General features: G+C 41.4%; 1 protein-coding gene across 1 annotated transcript in view; it reads right to left on the reverse strand.

Annotated features, from left to right (window-relative positions):
• acsf3 (acyl-CoA synthetase family member 3) overlaps window positions 1-12,423 on the reverse strand; it is a 31,407-nt gene that overhangs the window by 3,365 nt on the left and 15,619 nt on the right. The window contains exons 6-9 of the mRNA XM_079664275.1: window positions 11,170-11,267; window positions 10,765-10,891; window positions 664-798; window positions 159-270 (exon numbers count right to left, since the gene is read on the reverse strand). Coding sequence (XP_079520401.1) covers window positions 159-270; window positions 664-798; window positions 10,765-10,891; window positions 11,170-11,267 — 472 coding nt within the window. The remainder of the gene's footprint in view (window positions 1-158; window positions 271-663; window positions 799-10,764; window positions 10,892-11,169; window positions 11,268-12,423) is intronic.

The following is a 12,423-nucleotide window of genomic DNA, read 5'->3' on the forward strand; positions in this document are numbered from 1 at the left end:
CCTATACCAACCCACTAGCCTACCTTCCATGGAGGAAAATGACTTACAGTATAACAGTCCGTTTATGATCTGGTTTAAACAGTGTCATATAGAATAGATTTGAAAAGCAAGCATACACATAATCACACATGAGATTATCCGTCTGAAAGTCACAGCACCTTGCCCAGGTCTTCAGCTTTTCCAGGGTCATACTCCGCCCTTTCCTCAGCTGCACCACTGCGGTGACTCTCTGACCCCAGGTAGCATCTGGTGCTCCGATCACAGCCACATCTGCAAGGTTAAAAATCACAAAAGGCAGACATGTCATTTAAAGTTTCAACTGCTCAATTTCATTCAACCTGTATTAGGACACGTCTACATTTCTCCTGTTGTTGGCTCTATACTTCAGCACGTTGGTTTTATAGCAGAACAATACCTCAGATTCAAAGATCTGACTCTTACCCTAAACTATAAGGTGGTTACAAGTAGACAGTTAAGAAAATGTTTTCAGTCATTTTGTATGAATGTTTAAGATCATTGTCATCATACTGCTTGGTACACATTTAGGGGGATTACATACTGTTTTAAAAAGGCAAAACATCTTGTTGTTGTTGATTTATACAACTTGAATTCCTGACACTTGTCACATCCCTTCTACTTCCTAACTGAACCTGTGCAGCTTACCGAGGATGTCTGGATGAGCCAGTAGGTGCCGCTCCACCTCGAGGGCACTGATCTTGTAGCCGCCGCTCTTGATGATGTCAACACTGGTGCGGCCCATTATCCAATACACACCATCTCTATAGACCGCTGTGTCTCCTAAAAGATGCATGAATACAAGAAATGTAGAACAAATAATCAAGAACGGAAAATAAATAGTGAGCTCAGGATGATAAGGGGTTAAACCACGTATTTGTTATCACTAACATGCTTACATTTAGTTAGAAACAATACTTTATTTGACTACTTACTGTTTTTTATTAGCATTGATTGTAGCAGCAGCTATTTAGCATTTTCAGAATTAAATTATTTTGAGCCTTGCTTGCCTAGACAACCTAATTAACTATGTTTGCAATAAATAGTTTTGCGAAAACCTTTTGGGTTTATGGGGAACAATCTGAGTGAAAATCATTAAAAACAACAAAATGGCGTACAGAAGTAACTTTCATATCACCTTTAGGACTAGATACAAGCTATGTAGGGTAAACTTGGTTAAAAACAAGGTGTGTGTGTGTGTGTGTGTGTGTGTGTGTGTGTGTGTGTGTGTGTGTGTGTGTGTGTGTGTGAGCATGGGGAAGTCAGAGTGCAGTGGATGGATGAGTGTTTAAGATCCACACACACACACACACACACACACACACACACACACACACACACACACACACACACACACACACACACACACACACACACACACACACACACACACACACACACACACACACACACACACACACACACACACACACACACACACACACACACACACACACACACACACACACACACACACACACACACACACACACACACACACACACACACACACACACACACACACACACAAAAGGTGTCTGGGGGACAGGTGTGGAGGAGGATGAGTACAGAGGGGCTCAGCTGGGCCTGGGGATGACGAGCGGAGGAAATGGGTCAGTATGGATGAGTGGAGAGAGACGGAGGGGGAGAAAAATGGACAGAGCAGGGAAGGAGCGGAGAGAGGAAAAGCAGGAACAGGAAGGTGTCCTTTTGGATTATTACAGGGGGTGCGTCTACAGCTGGGGCCGAGGGGGGAATGGGTGTTAGTGTGTCTGCGAGACACTGTGATGAGGTTAAGCGGACACTATAGTTTTATTGAAGGGTTGGAAAAAGATGGTGGACTGAGAGGTCAACAAAGGTAAAGGACAGCTACTGCAGGTGAACTAAAACCTGCACATTTGATTTAATTATAGACCATATTTTGTATGTGTAGACCATCTTCAGACAGTTTTTTAAGCCAAACAAATAATCTAAATAATAACCTTTACCAAAAATGTATTATACAAATGTAATAACTGCCATTTGGATAAGTATTCAGACCATTATGCAGGATGAGATTTAGATATGAAGCATATTCATATTCTCTAACTATAGGTAGGAAAGTGAATAAGTGTATTACTATTCCTTTGATGGCGTTGAACTGGGAGACTTTGGATTAATTCCATCAGTGTTTAAATCCCAAGGTACCCGCTATTGAATCTTTGCTTGTTTGTCTACAGCTGAAACATGGAACCGATAACAAAAAGGACTGGCCCTGCCTCACATAGAATCAACACGATGAAGCATTTGAGGAGAAGGGTTATATTTTGATGGTGGTCTGTTTTTACTGCCATCTACAATCTGTCCTCTACTTCATCATTTAATCTCATTTGTTCTCTACTCTAACCCTGTATTCCTCTATACAGCTTAGTCCACTTCTTCAGTGTCAGCCAAACACATACAAACTAAGGTTTTTTTGGGGGGGTTCCATCCTTGCCCTCAATTTTTCTCAGTCCCTCTGGAGCATCTCTCACCACATCTCCTGTTTCCTCCTCTCCACCTATCTTCCCCGTCTCTTCTTCCCCTCTTGCCTCTCCGCTTCAGCATCAATAGAGGGCCCATCTGTTCCCATACATCACGCACTTCATTTCAGTTTATTAGCTGGGATAAATCATAAATATTTCATTATACATCACGGGCGGCTGTCGCCTGCACACCGACAATTTATCACCGCTGCCCTCTCTGCCGGCTTGCCACGGCGGCTATAAGCTTTCCAGTCTATTAAACAAGATTGATACAGTGTGTAAATTTAGATATTGGGAATTTCTTCACAGACCACTGCTCCGCACTGATAGGCCAGGGTAACAGGGGAGGAGGGAGGAGGGGGAGCAGAGAGATGTGGGGGAGGGGGGTAGTTAGTTTTCCCTTTTTTCATCCTCCTTTGGATGAAGGGAAAAAAGGAAAATAAATTAGGAATAATTTGGTTACAGCCATGTAGCTTTCTCATCTTATGCAAATAGATATGGGGAAAAGAGCAGTTTACATGCACATTGATACGCTGTTAGTGTGTGTATTCATGAGCTGAAACTAATAAAAAAACCATAAAAGTTGTCCATTTGGCTGCAAATGTTTAAGCGTGGAAGAAAGAAGCGACATTAAAGAGGAAATGTTTGATTAAAGAGTTGAAGAGAAACACTCAGACATCAACTTGAATTAAGTTTGAAGTACTTATACAGGATTCTTTGACCTTGTCTCTTTGAGGTGGGGGGGGGGGGATAACGAGGGAAAGAACAGCATGTTTGGAGAGAGGCATGAGTGGGAATAGTGATTGGAGAACACAGACTGATAAAAGAGGAAAGAAGGGCGAGAGAGATTGTTGGGAACTGTGTTACTAGGACGCACACAAACACACGAGCTGGTACACACACACACACACACACACACACACACATACGTACTGAACGTGCACACACCGTACATACACACACACACACACACACACACGCACGCACGCACACACACACTAGTTCAGGCGTCAGAGACTCTCTGCCATTATGTGTTATGGCGTCGGAGGCAGATATGGCCGAATGGCTTTCTTAATTAAAACGATAAGAAGCCTAATTGCACTGGGCTTTCATCTCATTCTGAGGCATTAAAGAAAGTGAAGGCACAGAGTGGAAAAAAAAAGAATAAATAAAAACAGATCAAGACTTTAACTGGAGGGTGTAGGGCAGAGGAAAACTCCATCAAGTCTTTCAGACAACAAGAGACATTAGCTGGCTCTGCAGAAAACTTCATTCTGTCACAGTGTAACTTCTTAAAATGGACACAGAGTCATTTTAAGCCGTTAATTATCATTTTCTTAGCAGGAAAAACAACATTGTGTAGCAAAGAGTGTTATCAACAGATTTTCAAATTCCAGCGGCAGCATTTTTTCAGAGTCACACAAACGTGCCTTAAGTGGAATTTCTGCTAGAGTGTGACATTTGAACATTATCCAGAACTTTGATGGCTGGCCTTCATTCCTGCTGACATATCTTTGGTTACTCAAAGAAGTCGACATCAGTGTGATTCTTGCCAGCTTTAATGGTAAACCAAACATATCAAATTGAAAAGATTTAAAGAAGAGGAGTAGAAATATGAACCGCTACAGTTGTTAACTTTGAATTTAAAGTATTATTTGATTTATTTTCTAGTCTTTTGCTTATCTGTGTGTATCCTGACAAAAATGTAATTTCGCCGCGGCAATTTAAAACTACACAGACACGGATGCACACGTAGTCTGCCCATGTTTCTTTGCCAAGACAAAAAGTGTGTGAACGAAAAGGGCAGAGTGTGACATATGTCAAAGACCAACATCACAAAAACACTTCAGCCTGTCTGCCACTGGCGTCAGGGCTGGAGGTGTCGGGGATGGAAAGAGGCAACTAAAAATGCACAACATTTTTTTTTTTGTGTGGAGGTGACAGTCATCGAGTCTCAGCCTTCCAGCTATATGACAGATTTCTGCGGCTACTGAAATAAATAGAAATAACTGTTATTCGAGCCTCTGTAATTGAATGTGAGGTTGTCCTTGATCTAAGTACTATGTACTTCTATGTTGCATGTGCACACCAAACTCAATCATGGAGAACCATGTAGCCTTATGTAAAGTACATACTTTTAGTTTTAAAATACAACCATATCCACATTCATCATATATCCTTATTCTGACTTTCTGCACACTCAGAAGCTTGAGAAAGTAACATTTAATTCAATGAGTAGGGCGTGGCTAAAAAAAAATCTAAATCCAATTACAGATACTCAAGCAGTTGGTTAAAGGTTTTTGAACAAAACATATATTCGCTACTGTATTCTCAAAATCCCCAAACCCAAGTCACCATCCACTACTTGAAACTTAAGCAGTTTTTGTCAACCAAACAAAGCAGATGTGATTCTCCCTTATACTGAACATCTTCCACACACTTTCTATTTGAATGAATTTCTCACTTGTGCACAATGTTTGTGTGCATCATTGTGTGATTGTTATGTCTTTAGGCTACGTCTATTGTTGTATAGCTGGCATGAAACCAGGTTCTAGTCTAACGTATCTGCGTGTCTTTGTTGAATGTTGTGTATTCTGAATGTTTTGATGGCACGTTAAAAAGGAGTAGCTTTACTCTTCTCATTGTACTTGTATAATGACAATAAATGCTTCTGATTCTAATATTTAAGGATGATACAAAGCTTTTAAACACTCATTGCCTATCATCCAAAAAACTTAAAAACTGTTTTTGCTTTTTAGAGATACAGCCATGTTGTTTTGAAACGTATCTCTGCACTAGCTTTAATGAAGTGTTAGCGTGAGCCCAATGAGGAGAAGGTGTAAGTGGAGTCACAGTTTCAGCACATTCATCAGGACCTACACTCTCACACTGCAGGTTAAAGCTGAGTGTCCTACATCACTGTGGAGAGGAGAGCCTTATCTGCGCAAAGATGAGCGAGGTCTAGATGCGAGTCGTGACTCTACTCAGAGCGACTGTAAACACTTAGCATATATGAATATTAATGTTCCACATTAAAGCTCCGATGCCTAGATGGAAGAGTTAATGAGGATAAATAACAGACAGCCAAGCAGTGAAATCCCAACTCTGACATTATTTATCATCCTTAACTTTTGTCACAGCTCTTTTTTTTTGTAATTAATATTGTACAAGAAAGCACTTTGCACTTGGATGAGTGATCTAATTTGTTTAATATAACGCAATTAAAGGAGCTTGAATTGCTTTACATTCGTGCTGCTGATTACATTCCTTACTGGGTTGCCTCTCCACCAGCAGATAACAAGCTCAACTTGAGGATTGATGTCTGTCTCAGATATGGCATGTTCATCAAGCAAACTACTTAGCTGCCATTTACATGCTCCTTCTCTGCACTGAGTCACACACATCTGATAGTCAACCAAAAAACAGCCCTCACTTATTAGGGCTGAACAATGAGCAAACCTGGTTTAAAAATTCAGATTCATTTTGCATTTAGAAGAGGAAATACAAGTTATTTTCCAACAAAACCCTCTTTTAAAATATGTTTTTAGCAGGAAATATATACAGAGAACAAAATGGCAGCAGCTTCACCAGTTTGCCAAGCACTCCGGGAATTTGGTGACCAACACGAAGCAGCGTTTAAATATAATGTACCTGCAGTTGGTGTTAATAAAACGCAGACCACCGTGTGTGGACACCTTCGCTTTAAATGCTACAGAGACAGCGGGGGTTGACCAGAGTGCCGGTGGGGTGGGGTGTTGGTGAAGCCCACTGGGGGCTCTGACATTGTTAGGAAGACACAAAGTGACTTGGGGTGAAATGTGACATTGGGAACACAGGGGGGGATGGAGGAAGGGAAGAGGAGAGCACAGCTGGGAGCCAGAGAGCGATGCACAAATGACTAGTGATGGCTCTGCGGGATATGAGCCACACTGCGGAGAATTTACCCTGCAGACCCCAAGCTCACCTTTACAGCTGGGGTTACATCTATAAATCGCACGCAAGTAGATGAAAACAGACAGGAAAAAAACACAATTGAACAAAAGGACAGTCATTCTTAAGTGAATCACTTTCATCACTTTAATGATCCTTTGGTGAAAATGTGTGTTTGGAACAGAAATGCTGCAGCATAAACTAAGATCGTAATAGTCTAGTTTGATTTTTTAATTAAGTATTCCAGTAATGTGTGTTGCATGTTTTAATTTGATTGTATTGTTTAAAATGAAATGTGTTTTAGGTTGACTTATACAATCTGTCGAGGGACTACAGAGGAAAAATAGCATCATGGCTAACTCTGGCACATTTACAGAAATGTTAATTAACGTGCACTGTCCCTGTTAAATAAAAATAATAAAATGGCAGGGGCATCCTGAAATATTGGTAGAAATGTATATTACATAAAATATATTTCAAATATTGGTTCTGAGTTTGGTTACACAAGTAGCTCCTATGGTGGATAATATTTACTTAAAGGTGGGGGAGGTAATTTTGGAGAAACCAGCTCGAGTGCGCTAGAATTTGAAAATACACAGCCGGAAAAAATTTGACCACGTGACCAATGAGGGCACGAGATAAGTTTGTGCACAGATGGAAGGCTGACAGGCAGGTAGGCCATCCAGTTATTTTAGCCGGGCCGGCGCAGATGATTGGTCGTGCTTTTTACAGTACTACGGCTTCCACAGATGACATTTTTTTATGTATTTTTTGTCAAAGCACTTAAGATATTCATTGCTATTGGGATGTTAAGAGCATTTCATGGAATAACAAAAAGTGTATCTTGAGCTGGTTTCTCAAACGTACCTACCCCACCTTTAAGGGTGAAATTAAGGGAAACCTATGAAGACTTAACCCCCTTGTTGTTTTTTCTGCCTCATCAAATAAATAATGTAACATTAGAAAAGGCAGGGTTAATAGTTAGCCCCAAAACACAGCTTCCGCTCAATCGCTAATGCCTAAGCTTCCCTCTTTTCCCACTAGTCTTTATTAATTTATGAATTCATACATTTATTTATGGTTTACTTCAGAACATCACACTGTAATTCATTCTGAAAGCACCGACTAAACCAACATTTACTGCACCAACTTTAGCTTATCGCTTGCTTTTCTCCCCCCTTTGTTGCCACCTCCTTGCTGTGTTTACATGTGTACACTGAATCCAACAACAAAAGCCCTTGCAGTGTGGTCAAGTGAGCTGAACTCATATTATAGCTATGGACAGCAGAAAGACTATTCTCTAGAATGAGCACAAAAAAGAGAGCTAAAAAAGGCGGGGGGATCAATGTGCTGCGAGATGTTTGTGAAGATGAGTGGAAAGAGAGAGCACTCGGGAGAAGGTGACAGCTTCCATATAGAGCTGCCAGCCATGCTACACAGCGCCCGCTCGCACTACAGAAGACACCTCTGGCCAGTCGAGAATGTATTGATCTAAACTCTTACACTCCTTCTCCACGTCTTACACTCCACTTTTCTTCTCTCTCCCTTTGTCTCCTCTTCCTATTGGCCTGTCAGTCTCCTCTGTGAGCTTTATATACTTATCAGACTTCGTCTTCCACACTTCCAAACACAATGGTTTTTTTAAGATATTTAAATTATTGTAATTCTTTTTTTTAACTCAATGCAGTTCTGCTAGCTGATGGGCAAGGATGCAAATGTTTAGGTCATACATTAAGTAGCATTAAGTGCTTTTTCAAAATCTAGCTTTAGATAGAGAGGAACATGACTTTCATAAAAAATTATCAACCTGTTAATACTCATTTTCAGGCCTAGTCCAGATGTACACTGCTCAAGCTTCTTTCCTACTTTGTTCAACAACAAAAAACAATCCCTGGTCACACAAGCACTTACTGAAAAAACACCGTCCACGTGAAATGCGATTCCCAATTGAAGAGCAGTCAGTACCAGAGAGCAAGTTGGACATGCTCTCACAATTCTTGTCCGAGACCAGCTACGTTTGCAGTGGATTAGTGATGGTTGCTGTGGGAATGTTGCTTATAGCAGTGACCTGATATCTTTATTCCCCAATATAGTGGATGAGAAATTGTAAATTTTGATCAGTACTTTTCAGTTTCAAAAAAAATCTCCACCCACCCTGGCAGCAGTTTAACAAAAGTGCTGTTTTTCCATGACTTAAAACTCAGTTTGGGTGTGGATGAAATAACTAGGCCTCAATTCATGCATAGAGAAACATAGAGAAATCACTGGAAACATATTGCAAAAACGTTGTTATATGAAATGGAAATATTGATAAAGTACCAGCCTGTGTTAAAAACAAGTGTCTCTTTTCCCTGAAAATTAGTCTAGTGCTGAATATCTTCCTTTTGCCTCAATGACCTGAAGGTGAAATCCAGAAGGATGTGGAAAAAGTGAGATACAGAAAGCTCGGTAGGAAGGTGACAAGAGTTCATCAAGAGTTAGCAAGTCAGAGATGGAGTGTGAGGGTGAGACCGAGTGTTAGAGAAAAAGGTGGAGTGTGAAACATGGCGCAGGTGTGAGGGCAAAAACGGTAAGAGTGTGAGAAGGAAGGTAGCAAGCAAAGAAAAGGGTTAAGAGCAAGGAGTCTCCGTCCTAACACCTCCCTCCCAGACATACAGAGTCGGGTGTGGACGTGTATTTATCTTGTGTGGGTTTATTTTATTATCTATTCAGTCTTAAAGGTGGGGTATGTAATTTATTTCAGAAACACTTTTTGTTATATTCCATGAAATGTTCTTAACATCCCGATGGCAATGAATACATTAAATGCTTTGACAATAAATCCATAAAAAATGATGATACTTTAAAAATAAATAAAATGCTTTCTGTGTTACTTTGCTATAATACACAGCTCTAAATACAACAATGCCTCTGAGCCTCACTTCAAGTAAAGGTGTGTGTGTGTGTGTGTTTAAGTTGGCATCGGGGAGCACAGACAGGTGGGTAGGCAAGGAATGTGTTTGAAAGCTTCCTATTGAGCAGTCCATGCTATGTGCATGTGCGTGTGCATGTGCATGTGCGTGTGCGTGTGTGTGTGTGTGTGTGTGTGTGTGTGTGTGTGTGTGTGTGTGTGTGTGTGTGTGTGTGTGTGTGTGTGGCTTGAGGGACTGGTCTGTGGGGAGCTGATTGCACGGGCTCTCATTATGTGGCCAGCGGCTGTAATGGAGTGTGACAGCAGCTTGCTGTGCTCTGGATCTCTGTCCTTCCAGCCTGCAAAGCCAATTAAACACACTCTGCCCTGCTCTCCCACCGCCTCGCCCAACGTTGCTCTCCATCACTTCCTCCTTCCTTGCTTCTTTTCACCCTCGACCCCTTCACCACCATCAGCTCCCCTTCCCCACCCTCTCTGGGGCCTTTCATGCCATCGTTTTGTAGCAGACTTTCTCTAACCCCTCCACCACATACTTACTGCTCTTTCCTCACTCTTTTGGCTTCTTGCTCTTACTTCCTGTTGTCTACTGGCCAATTAAAGGCTCCAATTGCTTTTGCCCACCCTCCTGTATCACCCAGCCTCCCTTCACTCACCCCGAGCCAACTTAAAGTTTGTCTCCTGGTGTCTTTGCAGTGAAGCAGAGCTCCTTTGGGGGGGAAGAATGAGAATTTTTGGGCTGCAGGGAGAGAGAGAGAGCCTCTGATGACAGTTTTTCTGTGACACACACACACACACACACACACACACACACACACACACACACACACACACACACACACACACACACACACACACACACACACACACACACACACACACACACACACACACACACACACACACACACACACACACACACACACACACACACACACACACACACACACACACACACACACACACACACACACACACACACACACGAGAGGGAAGAAGAGCAAGACAGCAACACTTGGTTTCTCAAAACGCAGAGCAGTCACAACCACTTAGGAGGAAAAATGCCCCGCAGCTCCAAAAACACATATAGTCCATTTATCATTCCTCATAGTCCCCCAAAATACGCACACACTCACACACACACATGAACAGTCAATTGCATGTGTGTGCTACCTTGACTGGACTCCTGTTCTTTTACTTTTTAAAATCAAACTCTGAGAGTGCAGCCTGTAGCAGAGACGAAAACATATTTTTAAATCTTTCGCCCTCCTGTGAATCCCTCTGACAGCACCAACCATGTAGATGCAATTAGTGTTAGACCTCACTCTCTCTAAGGGAGAGTGTGTGCATGGACAGTGCCGGTGTGTGAGTTAGCAGAAAAGGGAAGGAGAGAGGAGGTGTTAGTACCTGTTTTGAACCATCCGTCCTCAGTGAAAGACTCTTGGGTCTCTTGAGGTTTATTCCAGTACTCTGTAAAAACAGACGGACCTCGAACTAGGAGCTCCCCTTCTTTTCCCTCCAGACCTGGACGGACCTGCGATACATTACAGAGAGAATGGGATAGAGGATAGAACACGTAAAAGAAAGAAAGTAAAGAAAGACAGAATTTAGAGCACTATCCAGTAATGAGTGTTGTTCCAGCCAACAACAGCAAGACAGCATATGCTGAACAGAATTGAATTGCAGAGTTATGAAATACAGAAAAAATTGAATATCTGATATGTTTGTATTTCTGGAATTGTGCATCAAATAATTGTTTTCATCCACTGTCTGCAAATAATAAGTTGAATAACTGGATACTTTATTGAATACCTGAGTCTCTCGGTGATTGCCCTCCACAATGGTGGTGTTGATAGTGTTATTCATAACAATCCGGACATCCACAGTGGGAAGAGGCAACCCCACAGCGCCTGGCAAAAAAAACAAGCAATAACAGAAAATGTAAAAAGGAAATGTCGGCTGATAAAGGCAAGATGGGATGATTTGTGTCTCCTCCACATAACTGGAACACTTATATGGGCAATAAACAGTGGAGTGATGGTCATCATCCTTTAGTGCAGGATTTCAACCACAGTGGGAGTGCTCTCTTCCAAAATGGCATTATCCCCTGTCCGCAGGGCATAACTGGTCACTGAATGGTTTGCTGAGCTCGTAAAACACTAAACTGAAAGTCATTCGTCTCAAGTCACCACAAGTCTGCTTACTTGTACAGTAATGGAGATTTGTGGGGCAATTCATGACACAGCTATTTTCTCCAACATCAAATTAAATATGGGAACTCTTAAAAATAGATACCAGGCCCAGAATAGACTGAAGGATGTTGCCACTTATAAAAAGGACTGAAATAGTTTTTTCAGAAAGATACTGAACTGCAACCTCCTTGGCATTAAGTCCAACGTTTACTTAAAATATCACTCTCCTCCGACACTGTTTTATATGTTACACCAATATGCAGACAGATAACTAATACGTTGTGACCATAAGTGTTTGTTGTTTCTTGTGCCTAGGAACTAATGTTTGTTCAAGTACTGGTACTGTGTGTTTTGTTGATGCACTGGGCAACTCAACGTGGGTTGATGTCTTTATTGAAGCTCTGCTTAGAGCATCATATATCATTGTGACACAAAGTTATTAAAAAAGGGAACTTTAAAGATTCAAATCTCCTTTCATGACAAGCGGCCAACGAGGTATTTGTTTTATATTTCCATGTGGGCGTCATGTCCTATTTTCATTTATATATTTGTATGTGTAGCACACTATGCTAATGTGTTTGGCTATGTATATACAGTATGTTGTTCGTTGTAGTTCTCACGGCGTAACAGAAGAATGGAGGCTACAAGATATAACTCCAAGAATAAATGCGCGTTTTAAAGAACCGACCTGTGTCTGTGTCAGAATCAGAAGAGAATCAGAAGAGAAGCTACACTATGCATCCACATGATCATCCACTAAAGACTCTTCGGACCCGTTTCTTACTCCTGTAGCATTCAGAACTTCAGTACAAAATGCATGACAAGGCTTTCATTGCAGCACGGTTATAAAAACATTTATATCACATTATGTAAT

This window comes from Notothenia rossii (genome assembly GCF_949606895.1).
Source record: "Notothenia rossii genome assembly, chromosome: 2".
NCBI lineage: Eukaryota > Metazoa > Chordata > Actinopteri > Perciformes > Nototheniidae > Notothenia > Notothenia rossii.